General features: G+C 43.4%; 1 protein-coding gene across 2 annotated transcripts in view; it reads right to left on the reverse strand.

The window, feature by feature from the left end:
* Nucleotides 1–17149, reverse strand: part of DEPTOR (DEP domain containing MTOR interacting protein) — a 169638-nt gene that overhangs the window by 119600 nt on the left and 32889 nt on the right. For both annotated transcript variants that reach the window (XM_049632971.1, XM_049632970.1), the window contains exons 2-3: nt 7434–7612; nt 6069–6192 (exon numbers count right to left, since the gene is read on the reverse strand). In XM_049632971.1, the coding sequence (XP_049488928.1) occupies nt 6069–6192; nt 7434–7612 (303 nt within the window). The remainder of the gene's footprint in view (nt 1–6068; nt 6193–7433; nt 7613–17149) is intronic.

Below are 17149 nucleotides of genomic sequence, written 5' to 3' on the forward strand. Positions count from 1 at the left end.
TGTCATACATAGCCTATTAGGAAGTATTTTTATTAAAGTTTGCAAAATAATTAAAATGCATTTTGAACACAAAATTGGAATCAATTCATAGGACTCAGTATCTCAGTTTGAAAAGCACTTCTATCCCAGAAATGGAACAAGATGAAGTCAAAAGCTTAAAAACTTTTAAAGAATTTTTTTTTTTCCTCCAGCTCCATGCTTTAGGGTTACATCAGTCATTAAACCTCTCTCTAGCTCATCTTCCTCATCTCTACAGTGGGATTAACTGTGTAATAACTCCCAGCATTGGGCAGGGGGCCAAATATGATAATGCGTAAGATGCTTTTTAAACCCTAAAGAGGCAAGACAAGGTGAACCTCTGGCTAGTGTTGTTTGCCATTAAAAGCAAGTTCTCTGTAGCGCTTTCATGGAACAAGTTCAGCAGCTCACAGCGATCATAGCACGCGGAGTCCTTTGTTCATTCAATAAATATTTATTGTGCCAGGCACTGGGAGGGAACAGGAAAAAGATCCCAGGGGCACATGGGAGAGAAACCTCTGATAAGATAAAACACACAAAAGGGCTTTTCCCCTTTGGATACAATTTCTCCCTTATATTTCCCTTCAGTCCTATGGAGGAGAGAATATAAAGGAAGCCGTGGGACTTCAACAGAGATCTAATGGCATGCAGGCACTGTAAACCAATTCTTCACTCAGGTTTATACTCCTAAGCAAACTAAATAGACCATGAGTGGCTGGAGAGAGAAATTCCTGCTGCTGAACAGACCAAAGGCCCTTTAGGTGAAAAACTAAACTAACGTCTTTATGAACCAGACCTAGAAGAGACCTACCTCCATGTTAAGACTGAGGTTAAATTAGAATTGAGAAGTCTCCTCTAGGTCTCAAGATAAAAATCAGGGTTAGTTTAAAATGTGCATTTAGGAGCGGCTAGGTGGCTCAGTTGGTTGAGCTTCTTACTTTTGATTTCGGTTCAGGTCATGATCCCAGGGTCATGGGATCAAGCCCTGTGTTGGGCTCTGTGCTGAGTGTGGAGCCTGCTTAAGATTCCCTCTCTCTCTCTCTCTCTCTCTCTCTCTCTCTCTCCCCTTACCCTTCTCCCCTGCTCATGCTCTCTCTCTCTCTTAAGATAAAAAAAAAAATTAACGTTTTTAAAATGTGCATTTCAACTTTTGGTTTTAGTAAGGAAGTCCAGATTGTACCTCAAACTTATATTCTCTTTTATAGCTAACTCTATTTATCAATATATAGAGAGAACACTTGATAATCCTGAGTTCACCTTTTTCCTTAAAGAGATCTATTTTGCTAACTGCTAGATGATAATCAATCTTCGTCGTTTGGAATATGCACCTGAAATATCTTCTGCCACGTGAAGGCTGAGTACACAGATCCACCGTTGTTCTTTTAAGTCACAGGTATTTCTATCCTGATGATGCAGGTTTCATATGAAAACTAAAAATTGCACTTTTTGGGACAACGTGAGTTTTGTTCATGCATTGCATGTCTGAGGTATCTGGGCCCATGCAAAATTAAGTGGGAAACGGTATGCTCCTCCTGGAGATGGCGTGCCCTATCTTATGCACCTTCAGTCCATAGTGAAGGTCTGATGAACGCCTGTTGATGGACGTGCAGTGGGACCTGAATGTTCTCAGATGAATTGCTCAAAATGACAAAGTCTGGGCATTGATCCAGGGGCACACATCCTCCTCACACTTCCGTCCAGCTGGCAGCAGTAGATGGGCAGCAAGATACGCTCATACCCTGAGGTAGGCCCTGACCTGTGTGCTCATACATCATGTTAGTTCATTTAAGCCCCACAAGAAGTCTACGAGGTCAATACAATAAATATTTCCATATACCAGGACGGCAACTGCAGGCACAGAGAGGTGAAGCCACTTGCCAACAAGGCACAGAGCCAGGATCCACACCCAGGCAGCCTGGCTCCCGGCTCTTAACTTCCAGGCTAGGCTAAATTTAAAAGAATATGATAATAAGAATAATAGATACCGTTCATTTATATACTGATTGACTACTCTAATAGCAGCCGCTAACATTTCTTGGGCTCTCACTCTGTGCCTAGCACTGTGTTCGGTAATGCACAGATTGTAAATTCCTCCCAACAGCCTTTCCAAGTGGGTCTCAGCCTTGCCTCCATTTATGACTACAGATCAGAGAGTTTCAGTAGCCTGCTCAAGGTCGCAGAGCAAGCTAGTCGGAGGCCAGGACTGGAGAGCAGGGCTGGGTGACTCCGAAAACCCACACCCACTGTCACTCACTATTCAGAGGACTCCGGTCACCAGCTCTCCCATAACCTTCCTCATGGTGGGACACCCTGAAAAGGCCAGCTTTTGCCCCTTAACTGGTGTTCGTTTGAGTACTTCTGAGTTGAATTAACTGGAGCAAGATGGATACTAAGAGGTAGCAGAGTCACTGTGAGTTTTGAAATACAGCTGTGTCCTACAAAATAGCATACTGAGAAACGTCTCTATGGATAGGAAATCAAGGTGCCCAGAAATCAGCCCGGTTCACCAAAACCCCAGGCAGAAACCACCCAGTTTCACAAAGTTCTATTAATAACCCAGAACAAGCAAGCAAGAGGAGGGCAAAAAGGATGTACTGACAACACAGCCAGCCCCCTCCAGAGCTTGTGGGAGTGTGTGGAGAGCAGCGGCCTGTGCACCTGCTGCCTGGGTTCAGGTGTCCCTCTTGAGCCATATCACCATCACACAGAAGTGATTTTATTGCCTCAGGTCCCAAATGCTCCTCCCGAAAACCAGGGTGATAATGTAATGTCCCATTTATTTTATATTGTATTTTATATTATTATTTACTACGCTATTATTTCTATTATTATTTACTATTCTATTATTACTCCATTAAGAGAGTTCAAATAAAATAATCTAGTAGAAATGTTTTGAAGAGCTTAATTTACAAATAAAAGATGTTTCTATCACACTTTTAGCATACCATGTAGATTCATCTCTTTTTGGGGGGTGCCTGGCAGGCTCAGTCAGTGGACTGTGGGACTCTTGATCTCAGGGTTGTGGGTTCGAGCCCCATGTTGGGTGTAGAGATTGCTTAAAAATAAATTCTTTAAGGGGCGCCTGGGTGGCTCGGTCGGTTAAGCATCCGACTTTGGCTCAGGTCATGATCTCATGCTTAGTGAGTTCAAGTCCCACGCTGGGCTCTGTGCTGACAGCTCAGAGCCTGGAGCCTGCTTCAGGTTCTGTGTCTCCCTCTCTCTGTCCCTCCCCTGCTCACACCCTCTCTCTGTCTCTCAAAAAAATGAATAAATGTTAAAAAAAATTTTTCTTAATAAATTCTTTAAAAAAAAGTATCTCTTTTTTTTTTCTTACAATACTGTTTACTATATTCCCTGTGTTCTTTAGTCCCTAAATCTATAGGTAGATTTGTGTTGAAGGAAAATTGCTTTACTCTTCTTTTCCAATGTCTACTTAGAATTATTTCAGTTACTTTTTATATAAAATTCCATACCCAGATATTTACAAACTCCTATAAACTACATTTTGAAGAAAACATTGATTTCATTAATTTAATTTCCACAAATAATAATGATACATCTTTCCTAATAAAAATGTTTTCTAAAATTTTGAAGAAAACACTGATTTCATTAATTTAATTTCCATAAATGATAAATAATGATACATCTTTCTTAATAATAAAAATGTTTTCTAAAATTTATTAACAACCTTGTAGCAATAAGTTTGGGCTGTGGGCTCCTAGGTTCGAATCCCAGATGTTTTTACTAGTGAGGGACCTTGAGTAAGAGCTTGAATCTCTCCCTACCACATTTTCCTCGTCCATAAAATGGATACAATTCTTCTAAATCAGGTTCATTATGATAATCAAAAAAATGGACTAGTCAGGATGTCTGATACATAGTTATCAACCAACAAATATTATCAATTGTTATTATCTTAAAAGGCAAAGAAAAAAAAGAAACATATATTTTGCAAGGCCTTCTTTCATAAATGTTAGAGATATCCTAAACAAGTATTCTGGCTTTTAAAAATATAGGAAAAAAAACTTCAATAGTAAAATAAATAAAATCCTTGAAGAGGTGAGCTGTGCACAAAACTATTTACCTCTTCACACTATTTTTTAAAGTACACAAAACTTACAAAATAATATACATGCTGAGATTTATAGAAAAGATATCCGGGGAAACATGAGAAATACAATAAAAATGATTAAAGGTACGCTAAACAAAACTGATCATGTAGGTTCACTGAGCCATCAATTCCAAAGGCCCTAAAGTTTGTTCCATGTATGTTCCAGCAACCAACAATAGGGGCCAAGACTGAGAGGCAGCAGCTAGTTCACGCAAGGTTAAATACTGATTAAATTACTTTTCCTAGCATCAGCACCTGGGTGGCTCATTTGGGTAAGCGGACTTCGGCTCAGGTCACGATCTTATGTTTCCTGAGTTCGAGCCCCACATCGGGCTCTGTGCTGACAGCTCAGAGCCTGGAGCCTACTTCGAATTCTGTAACTCCCTCTCTCTACCCCTCCCCTGCTTGCACTCTGTCTCTCTTAAAAATAAACATTTTTTTTTTATTAAAAATAAATAAATAACTTTTCCTATTACTAATTTTACGAGCATTTTGAGGAATAAATTTACTGGGAAATTGAGATACTGAACACTAATTGCACACAGAAAAAAGGATATAGCAATATTGATCCGTGGAAATGACATGTTTTTGACAACATAGAATCTTACAATTTGAAAGGACCATCATAGTGATCAAATTACTTACCACCTGCTAGAATTTTCTGAAAGGAGCTAAGAAAGTAAAAGAAAACAGCAACAACACATATACATATACTCAGATATACAAACAAAGGTGCTAATGGATCCCTTCCATTCAAGTTCACGTGAGTCCAGGAGATGAGGGGTTTTGTATACCTTGGTATAGAAAGCAAGAGATGAGAGAAGTAGCACACATGGGGCATGTGTTGGACAATACCAGCACCAGAAGCAGGTGAACAGAACTGGGATGGAGGCAGAACACAGGAGAGACAGACTCCAGGGTGGCCATTGCTGTCAGGCTAATATCTGAAACGACTGTCATCTCTGGGGCCTGACACACCGAGCTACTGAGCTAAATATTTAAGTAATTGACACAATTTATTCTAGTTCCCACAATAGCACTAAACACCTAGGAGGTAGGTGCCATCACCACTCCTATGTCATAAAAGAGGAGGTTTACAGAGGTAAGGTGACAGGGCTAGAATCAAACTCATCATGCTGCTTGATCTGACCCCCCTGACCTACCTCCCCATGCACCAACCCACCCATCACAGAGTAGGCTCTTCTGTGCGATAAATACATATTTCCAACTCCCTCAAGCCTTGCAAGGCAGCCAGAGTTAAGGAGGGAGTGTCTACTCTAATGGCTGCCCTGGAAAAAAAACCAAAAAACAAAACAAGGCAGGATGGAAAAGGGACCACAGGAACAGCGGATCTGCCCAGACACGGACTGGACCGCCAGGGAGATCTGAGATCCAGCCTCTGAATCCTCCTTACTACAATGCATTCCCCTCTTCAAAGAGCTGAGAGATTATTCCTCTTAAACCATCCTGCCTCCTGAAGTCCTCTCACGAATCATCTCTTGACCTGAACTTGAACTTCCCCTGTAATTGACACTGCTTCTCCAGCCATTGACAAGATCAAACCTCCAAGTTACACAACGGTGTTCAAAAGAGAAAATAGGCAACTGCATGACTTGAGGGCAAACAGCAAGCTGCAACTTTGCGGGTTTTTTTTTTTTTTTTTTATGTTGGAATTTTGTCACATCGACTTACACGTAGAAAATAAGTATTTAAATATTTTCTATTTAAATAAAATCTTTATTAAGAATCTTATGAAATCGACTTCATCCCTGGCAAAGAGAAAAGCAAATGAGTGATGGAGTCTTCCCATATTAAAGGGAACAGTTATGTAACCATCTCACGTGAAGAGCCAGGCTGAAGTCAGAATGATAAAAGCCCGAAATAGCCCTGCTTCTCTCCACAAGTTAAGATCACATGGGGGATTCCATGAGCAACATACTTCTCGTACAGCCTCTGTCCTCTCATGAAGGCCTTCACTTCATTGTCCAGCGGGAAGGTGCCGTCATCCTTCCGAAAGCGGTAGAAGAGTTTGACGTCCTTGAATTCCTTATGTTCATCACACACTGAAACACAATACACACAGAGAGGCCCGTAAGAAGAAAACAAAACAAAACTCATTTAATTCCTCACATGCAGTGAGATGCTAATTAAGACTTGTTTTACTGCCTCATTTCTCAAGCACACTCCTCTATGATTTAATACAGGTATTTAACACAGTACCTGGAATAGAATGAGTACTATCATCATCACCATCACCTCATTGTCTAGTAAAAGGGTCACAAAATTCAATTCATCACTCATTCCACAAACTCTTCTTGAGCACAATGGGGGAGGTATCAGCCTCAAGAATGTGAAGGCTAGTGAGATAAAGAGCAATGCCAGCATGTAATAAAAATATGGTACAACATGGGGCGCCTGGGTGGCTCGGTCGGTTGAGCGTCCAACTTCGGCTCAGGTCATGATCTCACAGTCTGTGGGTTCGAGCCCCGTGTCGGGCTCTGTGCTGACAGCTCAGAGCCTGGAGCCTGTTCCCGGATTCTGTCTCCCTTTCTCTCTGCCCCTCCCCTGCTCACACTATGTCTCTGTCTCTCTCAAAAATAAATAAACATTAAAAATATATATATATGGTACAACAGGGCAATGAAAGAGGTGAGGAGATACTGAAGTGACAGACGAAAGAACCCCCGTCGCCTAGCTGCAAGGAATGGACACTTCTCTGAAGAGCTCGCATGTCGTTAGAAACCTGAAGAATGGATAGAAAATGGGCAAAAGTGAAGAGAAAGGGCATTCCAGCCCAAGAGAACATCAACATATGAAAGGTCTTGGTCAGTTTTAGAGATTTCAAGGAGACATGTTCATGAATGTTCGTAGAGATGCCGAGAGTAACAGCAAAAGTTTGGAAACCCCTTAAATGTCCATCAGCAGGAGAACGGGTAAAGGCACAAAGGCATAATTATACATGGCATACGTAGCAGTGAAAATGAGCAAACATGGATGAATCTCACAAACAGCATGTTGATCAAGTTGTACAAGAATAATCATGCATTTTTATAATGATTTAAAGCACTTGCAACAGTATGATACTTTGCTAAGAGATGCATCTACAGAAAGGAAAAAGTATGAAGCAGTAAATGGAAATAAGCCCAAATGCCTCTTGGAGGAAAGAAGGGAATGCCACCAGCGAGAGGTGCACAGGAGACCAAGTGTTTTATCTCTTAAATGGGTAGGTTTGTATCTGGAATAGAAGATGCAGCCCGTGTCTTCCTCCCAAGCTACCTTGACGGTCGGTGGCCACCTCACTCACCGTGATGAATGATGCCCCGGTCTGCTAACTTCTGCATGAGTTTGATTGCTGTCTCTCTGTCAGAAGCCTCTTTGTGCTCAATCAGCCAGTCAATCAGTTCTTTGGCAACAAAGCAGTTTGGGTAGGTTTTGAGATGATGTCGCCTATCTTTAATAACCTTTTCTTCATGCAGCCTGAGCCTGGAAAGAAAGTTTGGCAATCACTTTAGGAATTTTAATGACAACACAGATCAGTCAGCCGATTGCAGAGCTCAGTAACAAGTGGAAGCTCTAAATGCATTCGAGTGCCGTTCACATCCCTGCATGTCAGTGGGGGAGGGGGCGGTGAGGTTCTACACGGTCAGGGCCCAGAGGCCCCAGACAGTGATTGCACCCCCAGATCTAGAGATGATGCAAGCAAATGGAGGGGAAAACAACCATGGACAAGCTAGAGCTCTCCTGCCAGCCTGGAGACCGAGAAAAGCTTTCTCACCCCTGCTCTGTCTCACTGCCTTCTCTTTATTCCTCTCTACCAGTGGGCTTATGGCTTCGACCAAACAGCAAACAAAAACTCTAGAAACTTGCTGAAACCAGGTACTTCCTCTTCATCACAGATTGCTCAAGGTCACCACGTCTGCATTCGTTCACGTACGTAACAAATGAGTGTTCCAACCCCTGCCACTATGCACTTCCAGGAATCAGAGACCTATGTGGGAAAGTGCACAGGGATCCTGGCCTTCGCCTGTCCCACTTTCTACAGGGGCAATAGCTTATCCTTACTTGACGCTTACCAGGTTCCAGATGCTTATTTGAGCACTTTCCATAGATGCACTAGTGTCTGCAACAACCTCATCAGAAGTTATTATTACCATCTCCTTTTTTTTTTTCTTTTTTTTTACATCAGAGAGAACTGAGGCCCCAGAGAGATTAAGTGACTTGCCACACAGCTAAAAAGTGATGAAAATTAGATTTGAACCTGTTGGTCTCCCTTCAGAGTCCAACTTCCCAAGTGTCACATCCTGCTGTTTTTAGCCAGGGAGGGATAAACAAAAAATCCAGGAGAGATAGATTAAAGCTGTTGGACAAACACAATTTATTTACAGGCTGATGGATTAGTGTGGAGAAAAGTGGTTGACACAGAACCTTCCCTTACTCCCTTCAGAACTCAGTGGCTTTTTTCCAAAAGAGTCTTTTTTTTAATGTTTATTTAATTTAGATAGGGCGCCTGGGTGGCTTGGTCGGTTAAGCGTCCGACTTCGGATCTCACGTTCCGTGAGTTCGAGCCCCGCGTCGGGCTTTGTGCTGAGAGCTCAAAGTGGAGCCTGTTTCGGATTCTGTGTCTCCCTCTCTCTGCCCCTCCCCCGTTCATGCTCTGTCTCTCTCTGTTTCAAAAATAAATACAGGTTAAAAAAAATATATTTAATTTAGGGGGGGGTGGGGCAGAGAGAGGGGGAGACAGAATCCGAAGCAGGCTCTACGCTCTGAGTTGTCAGCACAGAGCCCAATGCAGGGCTCGAACCCACAAACCGTGAGATCATGACCTGAGCCAAAGTCAGATGCATAACCGACTGAGCCACCCCGGTGCCCCTCCAAAGGAGTCTTAAACCTGCCTTTAAAAAAGAAAAACAGTTTCTTCCATTTGTTTTTCCTTCTCTTATCATCCTTGCATTTACTTTTTAATTCTTGAGTTGGGCGAAACACAAGATCAGTTTTCTTCCTGTTTCACCCCCATCGTCCTATGCCCCTAACTTCATTTTCTCAACTGCCACATGAGTAAATCACACAATAACTGTATGAGCTTGGCAAGTGGCTTAATGTCTCTTTCTTCCTCTGTAAAATGAAGGCAGTTATGCTCAGCCTATCCTTGGCCACGTTGAGACTGGGCGACATAATGTCTATTAAGTACCAGCACCCAGCATAGTGCCTGGCACAGAACAGGTCCTGACCTCCTTTCTTCTACTCCCTAAGGAAAAAAGTAGATGATACTCTTGCCTGCTTTTTGAATGGAGCTCACCTAATGAAATTTAACAGGTTTTGATACCCCAGGGGTTATAGTATACGTTGGGAGAACTCTGAGGCTTAGACCCCTTTCTTGCTAGACCACTGTTCTAGGCTGAAGTATGTTCCCTTAAAATTCATATGTTGAGGCCCTAAACCCCAGTACTTCAGAATATGACTATATTTGGAGATGGGGCTCTTTTAAAAGGCAATTAAATTAGGGGCACCTGTGTAGCTCAGTCGGTTAAGCATCTGACTTTGGCTCAGGTCATGATCTCGCAGGTTGCGAGTTCCAGCCCCACGTCGGGCTCTGTGCTGACAGCTCAGAGCCTGGAGCCTGCTTCAGATTCTGTCTCCCTCCCTCCCTGCCCCTACCCCTCTCACACTCTCTGTCTCTCCCTCTCAAAAATAAAGAAAGAAAATTTAAAAAAATGTTTTAAGGTAATTAAATTAGGGGCACCTGGGTGACTCAGTCCATTAAGGGTCCAACTTTGGCTCAGGTCATGATCTCATGGTTCATGAGTTCAAGCCCCATGTCGGGCTCTGCACTGACAGCTCAGAGCCTGGAGCCTGCTTTGGATTCTGTGTTTCCCCCACTCATGCTGTCTGTCTCTCTCTCTCTCTCTCTCTCTCTCTCTCTCTCAAAAATAAACATTAAAAATAAAATAAAAGGTAATTAAAACAAAGTCATGAGGGTGGCCCTAATATCATATGACTAGCATCCTCATAAAAAGAGGAGATTAGGACTTGCTCATGTACAGAGAGGAAACCATGTGAAGATACACAGAGAAGGTGGCCACCTCCAAGCCAAGGAGTGAGACTTCAGAAAAGCCAGCCCTGCCAGCACCTGGATCTCGGATTTCTAGCCCCCGTACATTTCTGTTGTTTAAGCTGCTCAGTCTGTGATTCCCTGTAATGGTGGCCTAAGCTAAGACAACCACAAAGTACTTAAGACTGGAGGCACCTGAGTGGTCCGGAAATGAAGTGCTCGGCTGGGACATCAGCACAGAGAAGGGAGAGGAGGAGAGAAATGAGGGTCCTAACTCCTGTAAGCTGAACAGAAAGAAAAAAACCAGGGCACCTGGGTGGCTCAGGCAGTTAACTGTCTGACTTCGGCTCAGGTCACGATCTTGTGGTTCCTGAGATCGGGCCCCACATCAGGCTCTGCACTGATGGCGCAAAGCCTGCCTGGGATTCTCTCTCTCCCTCTCTCTCTGCCCCTCCCCCCTTGCTCTCTCTCAAAATAAATTACAAAAAAAAAAAAACATTTTAATTGAGCTCCTACTATATGCTCCATATTATACTAAACATTTTCACATATGCTCATTTTTTAAGTGTTTTATTTATTTTTGAGAGAGAGAGAGAGAGAGAGAGAGAGAGACAGAGCACAAGCAGGGGAGGGGCAGAGAGAAAGGGAGACACAGAATCCGAAGCAGGCTCCAGGCTCTGAGCTGTCAGCACAGAGCCCGATGCGGGGCTCGAACTCAGGAACTGTGAGATCATGACCCGAGCTGAAGTCGGACGCTTAACCGACTGAGCCACCCAGGCGCCCCGACCCATATGCTAATTTAACTTCTATGGCCTGAACGTTGCATGCTCCCCAAGTTCATATATCAAAATCCTAAACCTCAAAATGTCAGTTACGAGGGCAGTCAGAAACAAGACTAGGAATATGAACACTAGGCTCTCGTCCTGACACCGCCAGTAATTCCAGACGATTATACTTCTGAGCACCAGAATCTTCACTGGGAAAATGGGGACAATTATATCCATGATGATTACTTCATCACACAGTTACAAAGTTCATTAACAAAGATAAAGACACCATTTGAGCCCTTACTATTTGTTAGGCACTGTTTTACCTGCTTTATTGGCCATCAATCCTCATGACAACCCTCTGACGCAGGTAATGCTAAAACTGCAATACCAACGGAGTTGTAATTATTGATAAAAAATAAATGAAGCTTAATAAAAAACATGTTCACATAGGGGTGCTAAAGCCTCACATGAATCCAATTAATTCAGTGGCAATGACACTGAGTAATTTGTTTAACATGCTCAAAGTGGCAGAATGTGAAACATTAATTCTTAGACACGATGTCTGTCAGGAATCCAAGAATAATGAAGACCAATTTATTTAGAAATTAAAACGTGGAACAAGCTACCATCTAATTTGGTGGAGGAGGAATATGTTATGAGCCAAGAGATGAGATTTAGCTCCTATAAACTTTCCAATTAAAAAAAATTATTAGGTAATATTTATCTTTAAATACTACAAAATAGAACCTTTTGGTTACTATCCTTTCTTGAACCCTGAGAGTGGGGCTAATTCTCGAGCATTTTTGATTCCCGCCGATCCTCACCCTGCACAGAGGGGAGAAGCCCCTGCCTCTTCAGCTCTACCGGGGCCTGGTACATTTCCATGTTTAGAAACCTGAGCAGACAGATGATGGAGGGGAAAGAACTCTGGATCCAGGAGATACTGATATTTTTAGACAGGTTACCGGGGTCAATAATCGTGCTACCATCTTTTTTTATTTCATAGCCAGAAATACAGAATTCTAAGAATGAGCATTAAGAATTATACATCCCAGGGGCGCCCAGGTGGCTCAGTCTGTTGAGCATCGACTCTTGATTTTGGCTCACGTCATGATTTCAGGGTCGTAAGATGGAGCCCCAGGTCAAGCTGAGTGTGGAACCTGTTTAAGATTCTCCCTCTCCCTCTGCTCCTTCCCTGCTTGTGCTCTCCGTCTAAAATAAAATTGTAAGACAAATTGTACATGCCAGAAAAACTACCCCAATAAAAAGATAAGAATTTTCACACTGCCAACACATAACCAAGTGTTTCCATGTAGCATTGTGGGCACGTAATGTTTGCTGAACAAATGAATGGCCAAGGACACTAACAGAAATGACGCCATTTTCAAAAAGGTAAGGAGGCTTCTCAAGTAACTTAATAGGAGTCCCACTCCACAACTTAGTAGTAAACATCTATTATTACAAAACTACACTTTCAATTCCAGGGTAATCAATTTCCAAAGTTTTAATCCCTAATGTACATGTATGAGTGTTTTCCAAAAAAATATTTTCCTTTTTTTTTTTTTTTTTTAATTTTTTTACATCTATTTATTTTTGAGAGACAGAGAGAGCACAAGTTGGGGAGGGGCAGAGAGAGAGGGAGACACAGAATCCGAAGCAGGCTCCAGGCTCTGAGCTGTCAGCACAGAGCCCGACGCGGAGCTAGAACTCACAGACTGTGAGATCATGACCTGAGCTGAAGTCGGACGCTCAACCAACTGAGCCACCCAGGCGCCCCAAAACATTTTCCTTTTACCTGAACTAAACTTTACCCCTTACAGGTTTTCACAACTTTTTTTTTTAATGTTTATTTATATTTGAGAGAGAGACAGAGCATGAGCAGGGGAGGGGCAGAGAGAGAGGGAGACACAGAATCTGAAGCAGGCTCCAGGCTCTGAGCTGTCAGCACAGAATCCCACATTGGGCTCGAACTCATGAGCCATGAGATCATGACCTGAGCCGAAGTCAAATGCTTGACCCACTGAGCCACCCAGGTGCCCCTGGTTTTCACAACTTTTAATGTGCTAATATGCATGGAGAGCTCCAAAAACGGATTCGAGTAAGGAGTATTTCAAAGTCTTACGGAAAAATGAAAATTTTGAGTAGCTAAGCCTCTCACGGAATGCAACGACTTCATAAAATGATGAGCAAGGGCCTAAAAGCCACATTTTTAAAGTAATCTCCGTACCCAACATGGGGCTCAAATTCACAACCCTGAGATCAAGAGCCACACACCCAACCATCTGAGCGATCCAGGTCCCTCCTAAAAGCCACACTTTTAAACCATGTTTCCTGGACACATTGGTCACACTGTTTGCCATGTCCAACATCCCCTTCCACTTAAAACTGCCTTCCACATCTTACCCACCTCAGTTCAGGCAGAGTTCATGACCCTAGACCTGTTTCCTATGCCTGGGGCAGTTCCTGACTGAAAGAGCCCTTGACCTAAGGTGGCATCGGCACATACATGCCCCGAGGCAATTCAGTGAGGCGACCAGAGGCACAAGATCCTACCCAAGTGACAGTAATCAGCTATCGCGGAGCAGAACAGCTCCCTCCAAGATTTAAACTGGAGCTGAAGTTTTCAAACTCTATTTGTGCCAAGGAACACTTTCCTCAAGCGCAAATTACCCAGGTGTAATTGTGTTAAGACAGAGCAACGTGGGGCTTTCTAGCTAAAGGGCTGCCAGGTCCAGAGTATTTCCTTGTTTTCCCATTCGGTTCTCCCACATACACCCTCCACATCCCCAACACGGTCTGCACGGAATTCCTAGAGCAAAGGTGAAAAATTCCCAAGGCTGGAAGACACTGAAGAAAGTGGCCAACCAGGAATGAGAAGCAAGCAGAGAGGCCAGCACAGTGAAGCTACGAGGGCAGGAGAAAGAGCCCCTAAGTCACAAATGAGGGACAGCAAGAGATGCCTGTCCCTGGAGTGCGTCGGTCCCTTAGAGTTTTCCAGTTCTTCTTCCAAGCTCTGCCCACCCTAACAGAACAGTACGAATCCCTTCAGGTGACTGAATAAGCCTCGATTCCCCGAATCAAAAAGAACCACAGCTACCCAGTCTTACTAAGGTCCTTCCATCCTGGCCAGAGGCCTCTTCCAAACTTCCTCACCTTTCTCACCTCCTAACCACGAATGCACCTGCCTGAAAGTCTGGATACGCTGGGCTCTTCTCCATCCCCCGCACATGCCATCACCTTCCATGCCTCTGCTCAAGACACAGATCCTTCTTCTGCCTTCAATAATTCAAAAAATGTTATTTGCTCTTAAAAGGCACCTCCTCTGTGAACATTTCCCCAGCCTCCGAAAAGCCACAACACCTTCTTCCCTCCCTTCTCCCACACTATTTTAGTGCTGGTAGGAAAACATTCATCTCGCTGCATTCCACTTAGATGAGAAGGATACAAAGGGAGAGTTGCTTATTTATTTTTATAATTCTAGTGCCTAGCGCATAATAGGGGATAGATCCTTGTTGACGTGAAAAATCAATTTGCTCATACAATGCACTCAGCACGGAGAAGGCATAGAGCAGAATAGTCTTTTGACTAACAGAGTCCAAATCAGTCCACACTGAACCACTGGGAAGAATAACCATCCCTATTTTAGCTGCATTTTCAATACCACTGGCTAAGAAATTTAAATACAAAAACCACCTTCCCGACGTTCATCTCACACAGCTGGTTCATTCACAGGCTTTAGATTCAAGGTGATTTTGTAAGATTCTATTCCTGTCCAGCGAACCAGCTGTCGGACTTGCATCAGACAATTTCCTCTCCCAGCCCCAGGAGAACAAACACTACTGAGCGCAGGGCGTTGTTAATCCCTGCAAAATTACCGTCCATCTGATAAGAAATGCAGAAATTGTTTTTTGAAAAATAGCTTGCAGGGAACCGCACAGGTTGTGGGGCCCAGGGAACAAAGGGGGGGGGGGACAGAAAGCACATATTCTCATTTAAAAACAGCGTCATAAATCCCAGCCAAAGTAAACACTTTAATTAAAAAACACAGCAAGCCAAACAGTGAGGCTGACAGTGTGAGCCTTGTGACTTGAGCAATAGCCTTGACATAGATGTGCTGTAAACCAAAGCTCTTGTCTTTGCCAGATGTTCAGCACCAGCTCATATCTGTCCTTGGGGATCAGAGAACTCAGAGAAAATCACTCTTGATCACCTACCCCTGAAAGGACCCGAATCTAAAAGGATGAGAAAAAAGACAGGAACAAATGAAATCTAACCTACTGCATTTCCTTTTAATGTTTGAATTTACTTTGTAATTAATATTTCAAATTATCAAAATAATACATGCTCACGGTAGATAAAAAGAAGCTCAATATGTACAACACGACGTTGGGTACTGATGATGCTAACTGTCAAAGCTGGGAGACAGGTGCATGGGGTTCACTACTGTAGTTACTTTGGGGTGTGTTCAAAATTTTTCTTGACCCCCACTGTTCAAAAGAACCCAACATTAATAGTTTCTTATGTATTTTCTTATGTACACACGTATGGCTATGTTTATGTATATATATTTATGTGAAATAGGATCATAATACACATTTCATGAGATTTTGCTTCAAGAAGATGCTTGAATTCTCCCAACCTGATCAGAACAACAGACAGTGATAGGAAGGAAAGAGCATGAAACTGGTTAATGTAAACAGAGCACATGTGATTCTGGAAAGCCAGAGGGAACTGGTCACACACCCCCCCACCCCCCCACCCCCCACAGGCACGCTATACAGAAAGCTGCAGTGAGCACGTGATGTCAAATATTCCACCAGCAAGACCCCTTTTCAGGAGGGTCATAAGAAATGGCTCTGTGAATCAAGAACAAGGTCAGAGCCATAAGTTCTATACAGAGCCCTTCCAGGGCATGGGTCAAGTCAGTGCAAAGAAAAGTCCCGTATATGCTGGGTATCTTGTCACCACAACAAATTGAGATGGTAAACACACCCAGGAGGGAAGCATGTTTGATTCTGAGTCCCATTTATCATTCACTACATTTGAGATCTTGATGAGGAGTATAAGCAGAAATAGTAAGTCATTTATACTTGACATCTGAACACAGCCACACACTATCAGAACTGAACCCAATGACATCCCTGTGATCAGGAAGGCATTGTCATATTCACTGACAGAGAAGCGAGTTCAGAAAAATTAAAGTGACATGCTCAAGTCACATTTCAACCAGGGGCAGGGTCAGAACTTGAACCCAGATCTTCTGACTTCCATGTTTAGAAAGAGTTCCGTGGGGCGCCTGAGTGGCTCAGTTGGTTAAGTGTCTGACTTTTGGTGTCGGTTCAGGTCATGATCTTGCGGTTTGTGAGTTCGAGCCCCGTGTCAGGCTCTGTGCTGGCAGTGTGGAGCCTGCTTGGGATTCTGTCTCCTCCCTCTGCCCCTCCCCCACTCGTTCTCTGTCTCTTTCTGAAAAATAAATAAAAATGTAAATAAAAAGCGTTCTGTGCCATCACCCTCTAAATGGCAGAAGCACCTGTCTTCTGCCTGTGGTTTGCTCACGTAGACAAAGAAAGAGAAAACATGCTCAATGGCCATGGAAAGGTGAGAGTTTACGCAATTTATACATCACCCAGATGCTACCACTATAAATACAGACAGGGCTCACAGAAGTGCCCACAAAAGTCATCACATTGTCTTCATGCCTGTGTTGAGCCAATGTTGTAGAATTCAGGTGACACTCCAGGGGGGAGGGGCTGGAGCTGGTGAGTTACACCATCTCAGAGAGTCAGCATCCGTTCACGCAGCACGTGTAACAAACACTTTCAATGACAGTGCACAAGAGGCCCTTTCAAACCCTTCATCTCATCCTGGCAATAAGAGGTAAATACAGGGTCAAGACGGGGAGGCCCCTAAGTCTGCCTTCCTTATCTCATCAGACCTGAGATGTTCACTGTCTTCTTTCTCCTGTGGCTTTTTCCTAAGTGGTCTCCTGCTCTGAGGAACCAAGAGCAACTGCATCAGCATCCCCAGCTCTGATCTCTTCCCTGATAAGTCAGAAGGACAGTGTTCTTCCTGCTTACAAAGCGCCCTTCCAAGAAGCTCCGGGATTTTTTTTTCAAGTAGGCCATTATTTGTTTACACCACACCCAGGCGTATCAGGCCTCTAATTGCCATTTTACAGGTGAAGAAACAAGTCCAGATTGG

The sequence above is a fragment of the Panthera uncia genome, chromosome F2 (genome assembly GCF_023721935.1).
Source record: "Panthera uncia isolate 11264 chromosome F2, Puncia_PCG_1.0, whole genome shotgun sequence".
NCBI lineage: Eukaryota > Metazoa > Chordata > Mammalia > Carnivora > Felidae > Panthera > Panthera uncia.